This window comes from Cyprinus carpio, chromosome A21 (assembly GCF_018340385.1).
Source record: "Cyprinus carpio isolate SPL01 chromosome A21, ASM1834038v1, whole genome shotgun sequence".
In the NCBI taxonomy this organism is placed as follows: domain Eukaryota; kingdom Metazoa; phylum Chordata; class Actinopteri; order Cypriniformes; family Cyprinidae; genus Cyprinus; species Cyprinus carpio.
The window spans coordinates 4,335,738-4,349,745 of NC_056592.1; the positions used below are offsets into that span (position 1 = coordinate 4,335,738).

Here is a 14,008-nt window from a genome sequence, read left to right on the forward strand (position 1 = left end):
CATAAATATTATTTAGTGAGCCTTCTGGTGGGGACAAACCCGACAGACCTGCACAACACCCAGACCTGAACTCTTACAAAAGACCTTTGTGACCTTTTTCAGTCACCCTTCATCAATACCTGACCTCACTGATGCTCAGAAGCAAATCGCTGCATCCATGTTCCTGCATCTAGAAAAACCTTCTCAGAGGAGTAGAAACTGTTAACAGGAGCAAAAGAAAGACTAAATGCCCATTCACACCAAAAATGATTACTAGCGTCCACACCTATACATGATAACGTTGTTTATTATAAGTTTTGTCATCTGCCACTTTAAATTCTCTAGCTCTTTAAGGTCAGGTGAATTCTGATTGGTTGTCAATGTTTTTATCATCCATCAGCTATGATTCCAACGACATAGTTTCTTTGTGCCATTATTATTATCTATGTGGTGTGGCCTCTTTTAAAACTAGAACGATATCTTTATCGTTATAGTTTTTTCCATGGTGTGAATGGGTCTTAACTCATTGTAAATGGTTCTAAAATTAAAGGACATTGGTGTGGTGTTTAGATGTCCACATACTTTGAGGCAGATTTAAGAACTTCAATGGTGGTAAAACCTGTTAAAACGTTTATTTTAAGAGTGTCGAAATGAACAAATGCACATATTAATGTATACACAACAGTATTCAACACCTAGATTGTTCAAAACGACGTAGGCAGCAATGGTTCAGACAGGTTTCAGAACGTACAGTAAGCAAGATTTTCCAACACTCCCACTTTACGTATTTGCAGGCCATAAAGGCAAAAATGGCGGAGCTGCGTCCGCTGATCCCCGTACTGGAGGAGTACAAAGCAGACGCGCGGCTGGTTCAGCAGTTTAAGGAGGAGGTGCAGAACTTGACGTCCAGCCTCAGCCTCCTCCAGCAGGAGATGGGAGCCTACGACTACGATGACCTGCACTCCCGTGTGGTTAGTCTAGAGGAGCGGCTACGTGCGTGCATGCAGAAGCTTGGTAAGACACACACAGAGTCAACAAATACTTTCTTTACCCAAAACATGATACTGGATCAGCATTGTTTACTGGTCCTGGAATTCCAATTACAGGGCAAAATAAAATCAATTTGTGGCATATGTTGATCACCACAAAAAAAATTGGATTAATGGAGCCAATCTGCAAATGTTAAAATACTCACTGTTTCAATATTACAGCCACAAGATGTAAACTATTTGTGTATCCAATTTTACAACTTGTTGGCATGACAACAAATACAACCATAAATAGTACGATATGAAATGCTTTTTCGACTCTCTGCACACAGAATAAAAATAAGAATGAATGAATAATAATGAAAGAACAGAAAAAAGTATGAATAGAAATGACATAAATTAACATTTCAGAAATAGAATTTACAACACAATGTTAAAAATTGCCTAAAAACTGTAAAACGATCACTCAAACAGCATTTTAACAGAAGTAAGTATTTTTATAAAGTTATAATCTTAGTGTAAATCCTCCAGAAATTGGCCCTATTCATTTCTATTGTAAGTGCGTCGCTGGAACCTCTGTTTTTGCTTTTTTAAAAAGTTTTAAAAACGATTTAAAATTATTTCATTTTCATTTTAAAAACGATTTAAAATTATTTTTGTGGCAATCAACACTATGCCATGTGTTTCTACTGAACCTATTAAAATTAATTTAAACAAGCATTATTTACTTACTTTATGAATATTTATGAAGACAACTTTAGTTCCCCACAGATTAAAAGTGTCACAAATATAACGCAACCACCCACAAGTACACCTGTAGACGCCTGACGTTCTATCATAACAACAGACAAAAAAGTCATGGGTATGAGTCGCTCTGTGTCACAAACATCTGATGATTAATCAAGGATGCAGTGTTAAATACTTCCAGGAGCGCTTTTAAAAATAAAGGTTCTTGGCAGAATCTCATGTTCAACGAAATTTTTCTAGAGTAACCACTAAAACACAACTCCAAACTAACAGTGCGGTTATTTGAAGATTAAAAAATGTTCTTGTCACATTATAGGTTTATTAAGATCAGTGTTTTGTCTCCTAGGTTCTTTAAAGCACAACACATGATTGTTTTCAAAAGCACTTGAAAAAAAAAGAAAACAAAAACCTTTATTGGAATCACTGGTTCCATTAAGAACCTTTAGTATCCATGGAACTTTTGCATTTCAGGTTCTTTATAGTTGAAATGGTTCTTCTAGGAACTGTTTACTAAAAGGAAACTGGTTCTTCGACATCACTCCAAAAAAAAAAAAAAAACCTTTGGAACCTTTATTTTTAAAAGAAAAAACAAAAGAATCATTTAAAACGATTGGGAACAAATTAAGACACTGATAATGATATAGAAATTAAGTCAAATCTGATTCTAAATTCACCTTCTCTCTGATTGACTCTAATCTGATTCCTCAAACACATCATCGCCTGCCATTTCCCAATGATGAAGAAAAATCTCAAATGAGATCTTTTTAAATTGTTTGTTCGCCTTGATGAAACTTTTGCTTACGTCTCCTGCTTCTCAGATGTTTCTTCTGAGGAAAAGTCATGTGTCTCCTCGAGGGCTTTCAGAGATCTCAGCATCTCAAACCGTGTTGGATTTGACCAAAAGTCTGTAATCAAAAGTTTCAGATTTCAATATTTTTCATCTATTTCTACAAAGGTCAAATGTTCTGAGGTGCTCTCCACATTAATTTTACAGCTCTGTACTCTTACTGTATGTCAACTATTCTCTCATTTGGGTCTGTTTTTATTTTAGCATATACAGTACTTAAATAAAGCACAACTGAGAACTCAGTTCAAGTCTCTTGAGCTATAAAAGAGTAAAATTAGCCATTCATTTTCACAGCTTCAATTTCCCAGCATCCACACACACACACACACACACACACACACACACACACACACACACACACACACACCAGCATCTTTTCTGTAGTGTGTATCATCTTTCTTCCTCCATCACCCTGAGTTTCTGGAAGAGAAATCTGGGCCAGTTTTACTGTACGATCAATATGGCTTTAAAACAACTGACTGATCTCTCCTTTCACACACACACACACACACACACACACTTGAGCTTCATCCATGTGTGTTGCTTCTGATGAATATGAAACACAGAGGAAAACTACATGAATTTCACATATTCCCATGAACATTTCATCCCACATGTGACATGAATGAATTTGTTTTGTTGAGGACAGATGTATTACTGTTACTGTTCTAAGCAATCAGATTTATAGCAAAAATCTTTTTTTTTTTTATCAGCAATGTAAAAATCTAGTTTACTATTTCAATAGTTCAAATATAATTCCTCAAATGCCATTTTGGTGTGATCACATGAGATTAAACAAGAACACAAGAATTTAAAGGGATAGTTCACCCAAAAATGAACATTCTGTCATCACTTACTCACCCTCATGTCGTTCCAAACCCGTATGAGTTGCTTTCTTATGTTGAACATAGAAGATATTTTGAAGATTGCTGGTAATCAAGCATTTGACGGTTCCCATTGACTTCCATAGTAGGAAAAAATTACATAAAGAAAGCAACTAAAAATGTTTGATAAATGATGACAGAATTTTCATTTTTGGGTAAACTATCCCTTAACATGTTCTCAGATGTGCTCACACATGAATTTTTTTTCTTCCTGCACACTGAAAAAAAAAAAAGGTGTAAAAAGCTATTTTCACTCAGAAACTGCTAGTAAATCTCACAAATAAAAAAGAAATGGCTAGTAACATTTTGAATTGAACATGAAATGTAGAAGTAGACGGACTTATATGGTATTCTCTTGTAAAACATATTCTAGTAATATTTATTTACTACTTTGAATTTTTCTTTACAGTGTATATATTGACAATAATGAATCCGTAATCATGTACATTGTGTGAGAGGGTTGTATATTTTTCTGCAGATGCGTGTCTGCAATATTAGAGAATCAGGGCTTTAGTCTAAAGATAGTAGCGTAATAATTTAGTCCTGTATCTCCCTCCAGACAACAGATTACAGCTCAGTGTGTTAATCTCAAGTGTGTGTGTGTGTGTTGAATGGCCGAAGCTGAGCAGGAAAACACACACACACACACACACACACACACACACACACACACACACACACACACACACACACACACACACCACAGTTATTACTATCAACACAGGACGTCAAAAAAACAAAAAAAAATTTATATTTATCTTACGATTTATCTGTATATTATATTCTCTCTCTGTCACACACATGAAAAAATCCATCTGTATTCCTATATTATCAATGAAGACTTTTTCTCTCTATCTTCGCTTTGAAAGCTCATAATGAAGCTCTGTGTGGCTCATTTAAAGTCATTTAATCATAACCTTCACTCCAAGATATAAGATTACCACAGTAATTATGACTGAATCAGACTCATCACAACATTACAGCATTAAATCTCTAAACTCATTAAACTTGTGTCACAATAAGCTTCTCGTAAGAAAGGTTGTGTGTGCACGCAACTATATATGTGTGTAGTTAAATATGTGTGTTGTGTGTCCTACAGCGTGTGGTAAGCTGACTGGCATTAGTGATTCAATCACTATTAAAACATCCGGTTCTCGGTTTGGATCCTGGATGACGGACCCTCTCGCTCCTGAAGGAGACACAAGGGTGAGTGTAAACACACAGACATACATATTTCCCAATTTTAGACATATATTAATGCAATCAGACATGCAATATCATTCAAAAGATGGGGTTAGTAATATGTTATGTTTTTGAAAGAAGTCTTTTTTGCTTACAAAAGGTGCATTTATTTGATCAAAAATAACAGTAATATTGTCAAAAATATTATTACAATTTATAAGAACTGTTTTCATTTAAATAAATTGTAACATTTATTCCTGTGTTGCAAAGCTAAATTTTGAGCATTATTACGTCAGTCTTCAGTGTCACATAATCCTTCAGAACTCATTCTAACATGCTGATTTGCTACTCAAGAAACATTTCTCATAAATGTTGGAAAAAAATTGTGCTGCTTTTGTAACATTACAAATGTCTTGACTGTCACTTTTGATCAATTTAATGTGTCCTTGCATTTTTGCATTTCTTAGCATTTGTATATAATGGTAACTTCCTTCTGGAAGACAAACAGGATTCATTTCTGAGATTCATTAACATGCAGATAGTGGAGGATATCTGGTTATTTTATGCCGACAGTAAAAACCCACAAGCACATAGCTGCCGGCAACCACTTTATAACCACACTACTTTATAACCATAAAGAAAAAACAAACCTCAAATGCAAATATATATGCTTAAGGAAAAGCCACGTCCTATATTGACATGTACACAGAGGAGTTAAAACGCACAATGAAGTTCTTTGCCCTCGTGCCATTTCAGCTAAAATCACATGATCACTGTGCAGTAGATTTGTTTATTCAGATGATTTGTCTTACTGTACAGGTGTAAAAAAAAAAACATGATTCTTTTGAGTTACGACTTATAAATGTTCCCAGGATTCAAAGCTTTGCATTTTATTCTTCTTTGACACTTCTTATTCTTTTATTCTTCATTTTGTATGCAAGTTTAATTTTACACTCTTTTATCATTCCAACAAGTTTGTGAATCACTTGGAACAGTTTGTGAACAGTGTTGGGGGTATCGCATTACAAGTAACATGAGTTTAGATTACTTTTTTCAAGTAACTAGTAAAGTAACACATTACTTTTAAATTTACAAAAAAGTATCTGATATACTTTTTCAAATAAGTAATACAAACTCTCATTTATTTACTTTGAGTGAGGTGCAGAGGCACTTCCTTCAGCCTGAGGCTTATTAATTTCACTTTTGGTGTCAAAGGGCCTTTACACTTGCCAAAAATATAACTTTTGTGATTTTTGTTATTAAAATTGAATTAGCAAGCCCAGTTCAGGTGACAAAAGGTAACGCAAAAGTAACATAATGCATTACTTTCGTATCACAATTAGTTACTTTTTGGTGAAACGCAATATTGTAATGCATTACTTTTAAAAGTAACTTTCCCCAACACAGTTTGTGAATCACTTGGAATGAAAGAATTTTTTAAACATCAGCTTGTAATCATTTGTTTGCGAGTTTACTTTTACACTGTTTATCATTCAAACAACATTTATAAACAGTTTATGAATCACTTGGAAAAATGAACCAGTTCAAAACAAATATTTGTTTGCGAGTTGGACATCCGTGGGGTTGAAGCCAGTTCACTAACTCTCACAGCGCCACGAGGAGAAAATAAGCGAGGCCAAATCATTTTCCACTCGTCCAGATGTGAAGTGGTCCAGCGGGGCTCGTAATGAAGGCCGCCGAGGGGCTTGTGATAACGGGTGGAGGTTAAGACTGTGGAGGATGAATGAGGGCAGCTGGAAATGAGTGTGAGATGTTCCTGATGGCCTGTGTGTATAAGCCGATTCTTAGCCTAATCGTTTCTCAGACATTTGTAAGAGTGTGAAGAGGGTTTTGGTGATGTTGGATGGCAAAGCAGAAGTGTGCTATAACCTTTGACCTATTTCTCTGTCAGATTGCACAACATTGTGGTTAAAGAGCTGGGCCGGTTACCAAACGTTATAGTATCGAACCCACATGGGCTGATCTATGAGCCATCAGCATTGCACCCGTGGCCAGGATCTTAATCTCAGGTTGCAAGCGACTGTTCCTGTAATAAATGTCCTGCACGTAGCTTTGCATTAAAGTGTGGCTAAAGGACAAATTGGCAATTAGCAGTTGGCATCCCAGAGCTGCATATGCTTTAACCACTGCGTTTGTGAGAAGTTTCCCAGCAAGCAGTTTTCCAGTTCTCACTAATGAGAACAAAACTTGAAGTGAATTGAATCAACACTGAACTGATTTCATCAGAATAACGACACTACTGTCTTCAGTAGAGCTGCTTTACAGCAGAATTTGAACTGGTCTCATATTTGATGAAGTTAGCATCATTAATTCTGTTAGTTTCCTGTTTATTACTGCAAAGCTGCTTTGAAACAATCTGTTTTATATAAATCGCTATAAATAAAGTTAACTTGACTTACATGAATGCTAGGAAGCTCAAGTCCTTTTTCTTTTCACAAGCATCTCTTCTGTTATGCCATTCCATTAATGACACTAAAACAAAAATGGATAGCTACAGTCTTGGAAGCTGACTGCAATGCTAAAAAAAAAAAATGTAAAAAAAACTATTAACTTTAGTCCACGTGGTATGGACTAGATCTTCATGCACCAATGTTTCACCAAAGATTAACCATTATTACTAGCTAATACTGAAATTTGTCACCTTTTTTTGTATAAATGTATTAAAAACAAAACACTAAAAAATAAGGTTTTTTTTTAGCAATTTGGGTTGGAGGCTCTTGTTCTCAAAGATTGATGAGACCGTAGGCTGTATGTGTGAGACAGGCAGAGCGTGGAGAGAGAGAGATGTGTGTATGTGTAGGAGTGAACAATAAGCAATATCTCAGAGTGGTTTTTGGCTCTTCGAAGATAAAAAGCTTTGGCAGAGTAGCGTGTTGCTGTCAGAGATATCAAGCAGAGATGGAGCAGCATGCTCTGCGTGAGCATTAAGTTAAAGCCCCAACAAACGCCCTGTGACTGACCAGAATATGGTCAAATATTAATGCTGTGTTCTATATTCTGATCAGATTCCAATTTGATTTCCAACTTCTGACCATGAAGATACTCAGAATTTGATGCATACAGAAAAAATAGCAACGCTACCAGAAACTTTACAGATCAACAAAAAAAAGAGCCCTGGCATCCATATTCCAAAGGACAAGCTGATATTTACACTGCATGTATATGATTATCAGAGAGGATTATTTACTGTGTTTTACACACTTGTCTCTGCAAAGCAGGTTTTATTAAAATTGAATGATTGACATTGGACTCAATAAAGCAATTTATTTTAATAAAAATTAAATGATAGATCTCTAAACGAATAGGTCTATTTTTTGTTCATTATAAAATAGTGATGCCTAATAAATGAATAATTTTTTCATTAAGGATGCATTAAATTGATCAAAGTTGACAATAAAGACATGCAGAATGTTACAAAAATTTGTATTTCATTTAAATGATCTACTTTTGAACTTTCTATTCAAAGCAGGATTATTATAATTAACTAAAACTATAACTGAAACTAAAATATAACTTACTTGAAAACAAAATAAAATGAAAACCATCAATCGTTACTAATTGAAAAGGCAAAATACATGATCAGCATATTGTGTGACACTGAAGACCAAAGTAATGATGCTGAAAATTTAGCTTTTTTTATCACAGGAATAAATTACATTGTGACACTGAAGACCAAAGTAATGATGCTGAAAATTTAGCTTTTTTTATCACAGGAATAAATTACATTTTAAAATATATTCAAATAGAAAACAGTTATTTAAAATTGTAATAACATTGGAAAATATTACTGTTTTTACTGTCATAAATTAAATTCATGAACTACAATTTAAATTAATTTAAAGAACAACTTTTGAGCTGTAGTATATTCTCTTTTTGCCAACTATACAACACAAACCCAAAGTTTTACATGGAAAGCTGACCAGATCCTGGCATCTGGTCATTTGTCGAAAAAAAAAAAAAAGGTTTATGGTGTTATTTTGGTGTTGGCCAAAGGATGAGTGCCCTCAGCTGATTCCTGGCACTTCCTTCTGCTTTTGGGGATTTAATGTAGCCACCTCTGTCCAGGGCTCACTCACTGAGAGTATTACCACTCTGTTATGTGTAAAGCTGCTTTGGAACAAGTTATATTGTGAAAAATGTTAAAACACAGTGAAATCTAATCAAATGTTATTGCTGCAGCTGTGCTGTGAACAACTGTGGAAAAAGAGGTAAATGTTGTGTAGTATGTTCAAACATGCAGAATATAGAGTGAGTGTGTATGTTGATATACAGTATACAGTAGATGTTGTTTACTGCCTCGTGCCTCATAAAGAGCACACATACGTCCCGCTGGGCTGCGAGGCTCTGGAATATTCCATAAGCATGACTGCTCTACCTTTCCATTCTCTCACCGAGAGACAGAAGCCCCAGCCATGCTGGGAATTCTCCACGGAGAGTCGCTTTTATCCGGAATTATCCCCATAGGGTTCGTAATGCCTGGCACACAGCAACTTCCTGGCTGTCAGTTTTCACCGCCTGCGTTCTGCCACAGCCAGGGAAGGATGGACACCTTCAGTCTGAAATTTAATTAAGACCTCGCTGAACATGTCCCACTGTGCTGGCAAATTAATGCTAGAACCAAAAAATCAAATGCAAGCACAGGCAAAATAAAGAACAACTTGACCCACTTCGATTGATCGTTGAAAAGATTAGTCTGTAGTTTAACCTTCAGTACATCCATCCATCCATCCATCCATCCATCATCCATCTATCCATCAGTCCATCCATCCATGCACCTATCTATCCATCCATCCACTTACTTATCTACCTACCTACAAACTTCAAGGTTTTTATACTACAAAATTTTCAAACAAGACTTTGTCAAGCCAACTTTCAAAGTTTATCTTAATAAACATTCAAATCTGAATTTAAATTCAAGTTCCTGTTTGCTACCTCATATTTAATTCAAATTCGATTCAAAATAGAGCACAACCCTGATGAACATCTTAAAAAGATTAGATTCAATATGTGTTCTCACAAACATCTGCTGCACGTTGTGTGAACATTCGGCTGGTAATGTTTCGGCAGGCATACTGTAGTTAAGCAAATACTAAAAACGGCATCCTCCAAATGAAACCTATCCACATCTGGTCAACATACTTGTGCTACAGAGATGTGTCTCATTAACTCAATTCCTCCTATTGTTAGTTGTTTATATTAATCACTTACTCTCTCGCTTCTGTCCAGGTGTGGTATATGGACGGTTACCATAACAACCGCTTCGTGCGGGAGTACAAGTCAATGGCGGACTTTATGACGTCGGATAACTTCACGTCTCACCGGCTGCCGCACCCTTGGTCCGGGACGGGTCAGGTGGTGTACAATGGCTCCATTTATTTCAATAAGTTCCAGAGCAACATGATCATCAAGTTTGACTTCAAGACGTCCACCATAAGTAAATCTCAGCGTCTGGACAACGCGGGCTACAGCAACACCTACCACTACGCCTGGGGCGGACACTCAGACATCGACCTCATGGTGGACGAGGGTGGGCTCTGGGCCGTCTATGCCACCAATCAGAACGCAGGGAACATCGTCATCAGCAAGCTCCACCCTCTCACCCTGCATATAATCCAGACCTGGACGACCAATCACCCGAGGCGCAGTGCCGGGGAGTCGTTTATGATTTGTGGGACGCTCTACGTGACCAACGGCTACTCGGGAGGGACGAAAGTCTACTACGCCTACCACACCAACTCCTCGACATACGAATACATCGATATCGTTCTGCAGAATAAGTACTCGCACATCTCTATGCTGGACTATAACCCACGAGATCGTGCACTGTACGGTTGGAATAACGGACATCAGATCCTGTACAACGTTACGCTTTTCCATGTCATCCGCTCGGAGCAACTGTAACCTTGGAGGATTTGGTTGGGAGTATCTGAAGACAATCTTTAGGAATGTTCTTCAACAGATTGTTACAAAAATGCTATGCTGAATGAAAACTAAACCTGAATAATAGACATGTGAATGGATCATAGAACACAAAATCATAAACAGATGCCAAAAAAATGAAATAAACAAAGCCACGCCTTTCTTTTTTTACAAAAGGACTTTACTTTATAGGACACAGTCTGATCAGATGTTTTCCAGTAGCACTAAAAAGACATTTGTCCATGCTTTACTGCACACTTAAATGAAGGGAACGTTGGGATTAGTTACAGACTAGTAGCCCACACACAAACTCATAAACCAAGCGTGTGCAGGAAAACCGATGGTGCTTCACTTGGCATACTAACATGGACGTCTTACCAGTCTGTGCAATATCCAAACCGTGTGCTTTGCAGAGCTTTATATAGGTAATATGAAAAAATTGGCTGAAGGCGCCGACTGTTGAAAGCTTGTGAGGTTTTACTTGAACTTCTCTGCGATTAAGTTCTCTAGATGTGGACCATATCATGGTATTTTATAATAACATACATGCATGTAGCACCTGAGAACAGACCAAAGCGTGCTATTTAAGTCAACATGAAATCACACATTCCCGTAGTTCCATTCCCAAGTTACACAATTACTGTAACTTGCTCCGCTTCTAAAACGACCTTCCTTTTCGGATGACATTATCAAGAACTTTTTCAGCTCCTCAATCGAACGCATCCATTATTCTGGTCATATTTAACAGCGCAATCAATTCCCAATGGATAAAATCAAGTCTCATCCCATGTTTTTCTTGTCGAAGATCCTGTTAACACAGAAACACATCATTTCATGTTGACTTTTGACCTTCTCTTGTGAGATTATCACCCTTCAGGCTACCGATACTCACATTGTTGTGCTTGTAAATGGATGTCAGCTGCATCTGCATCATGATTGCTACGTATGATACACCAACTCTGCATAACAGATGTGCCGGTTTTACTAGCAGATGGTTCAGGTACAATCTTACTCTGATTTAATCTCTGAGCTGGTGAATTCTTGTAAAATGATTTCTTTAGTTTTGCATGAGCAGTTTCTCCATGCACAGGTGTGCTCAAAGGAATGTTTACCTGTGTGATGCTGTACATGTCAGATTTGGGATCAGGGATGGAGGGAGGGAGGGAGGGAGGATGGGGTTGGTTATAGTCTCTAGAAACCTGGGAATTAAAAAAAAAAAAAAAGATGCTTGTTTATATCTGGTTTGTTTCGACTGGCTTGTTTCTTAATGCCCATCACTGATTTTTGTAGATTTACAGTTTGATGTTTTTTGTAATTTACAGTAGTACCGTCTGCTTGAGTGATGCTTCAGTGTTTTTGTTTTAGTCTGTTGGCATTAGAAATTCACATTTCTGTCATTAAACTCAAAAAAGATCCATATCAGAATGTAAAATGTCTCTAAGTCACTTTGGAGGACATCTAAAATATGAATATGAAACTATAGCATCATCGAGCAGTCTAATATATAATGTAATCATTTTAACAAGGCTCATACTGTCTTATGAAGCTAATTAGCTGAAGCTAATTCCAGCTTTCATTCTTTTTGCGCTTCGCTGGATGTGTGTTGTACCCGCAATAAGATGATTCTTATCAATAAAAGAGGATTTCTATCCTGATGTCATCATTCGGTATTGATCTCTGAGTGTGTTTCATCATGGGGTCAAGGTTTCACCCCGGACCAACCTTGTTGAAAGAAACTAGCACAAAAACTATGGGATGCTGGTTTGTGCTCACCAAGCTGTTTAGCTACCTTAACTACTGTACTACCTTGATTAACATCCTCCAACAGCAATATAATGTTGGTTGACAAACTTCATCAGCTAAATTTTGCTGTTACACATACAGGACAGGGTGAATTAAATTTAATGAACACATTCCTGCATTAAACTGCTAAAAAGTTCTTATCATGGTATCTGTTATGTAACATGACTGATCAAAGGTTATTGCTTTCTGTTTCCTATTTTAAGCTCGTGTCTGAAAAATATTCAGATTATTACTGTTATTACACAGTACTAACTACAGTCGAAGGCCAGCAAGCACAAAACATTTTCACAACATTGCATTTTGGTTGCAACTTTCACAACTTAAAAAAAAAACCTTCTAGCAACCACCAGTTACGCAACATGATTCATCAAAAATATGGCTTTCTATTTCGTATTTTTAATCACATGTCTGTCAAATTTGAATGTCTATGTAGTAAAACCTACAAGATTGGACGTGGTAAAAAGGTTCCCAAAACATTGCAAAAGGACATGCTACAACACCATAATGTTGTTGCAACATTGTGAAAATACATATTACACTAACAAACACCTGACATCAGTTAACTGTGTAGGACACCAAAAATCATTAAAACAACCTCTTCACAACAACAACATGCTGCACTTGCTACGATCCCACACGGGGCATAATGTAGCAGTGGCTTGCTCAACTGAAACACTGCTGAGCATTGCAAGTTTTTGTCCTTTCTGTTGAGGGCTCCAATTATGCTAAAATTATATAGTTTGCAGACACTTTCTTACCCAAATGTAAGTGGTAACCTAGACAAATCACATACTGCCATCTACCAGGAGTGGAATGGAAGGAGCAGAAACTAACACTAAAGAAACAGTAATGATTTTAGAAAGGGCAAAAAATTAATATTGATTTAAACTTCTTTTTTTTTTTTAAAAAAAAAAACAAAACTATTCCATCCCAAATGAAGATGTTAACATACAAATGTAAAGACAACGAGCTGTGAAAAAAATTATCAAGTCCTGCCATAGATTTCTTACTGTTTAACTAGTAAATACTTCATCCCTGGAGCCAAATGACTAGCAAAAGTAGCTTTATGTTGATAAAAATAAAAAAAAAAGAAATTAAAAACCATTTCATCAAAATTCCAGAGGAATGGTTTCACCTTCTAAGTTAATAATTGTACTGAAATGGACAGTAATGCAGTGAGCAGATCCAGCTGCACATGCAATGACTCCTCGTGTCCTGATCAAAATATGACCGGACTTGGGCAAAAAAGCATTATACGTTCAGAATGAGAAACTCTCATCTCTCTGGAAACGGCCCTGAAAAGTCAAACGCTTCCTTCTGAATCTTTCTTCCTTTCTTTTTAGAACTCTCTCCTCAATTTAGAGTGCGTTCTTATCTCTCTCATGTGGGTTTTAACAGTCTCTCTATGCAAAGCATAACAATAAATCCTCAATCTGCTAATTCCTCCCTTCCCCCTTCTCTCATCCTTCCTGTTTCTCCTACCCTCCGTAAGATCTCTCTCTTTCTCTCTTTCCCGCTGTAAACTGCACACTTTAAAAAATATTACGTAAAATTTACGGTAAAAAAACGCCAGCTGTGGTTGCCGGAATTTTACCATAAAAATACGGTAGCAACATTTTAGGTTTTACGGTTTTAAC

At 36.7% G+C, this 14,008-nt stretch overlaps 1 protein-coding gene across 2 annotated transcripts in view; it reads left to right on the forward strand.

The window, feature by feature from the left end:
* The window catches only part of LOC109058478 (noelin-like), a 28,165-nt gene extending 15,929 nt beyond the window's left edge, over nt 1-12,236 (forward strand). For both annotated transcript variants that reach the window (XM_042778640.1, XM_042778639.1), the window contains exons 4-6: nt 774-993; nt 4,546-4,652; nt 9,876-12,236. In XM_042778640.1, coding sequence (XP_042634574.1) covers nt 774-993; nt 4,546-4,652; nt 9,876-10,550 — 1,002 coding nt within the window. In that variant the 3' untranslated portion in view covers nt 10,551-12,236. The remainder of the gene's footprint in view (nt 1-773; nt 994-4,545; nt 4,653-9,875) is intronic.
* The last annotated feature ends 1,772 nt before the right edge of the window (nt 12,237-14,008 follow it).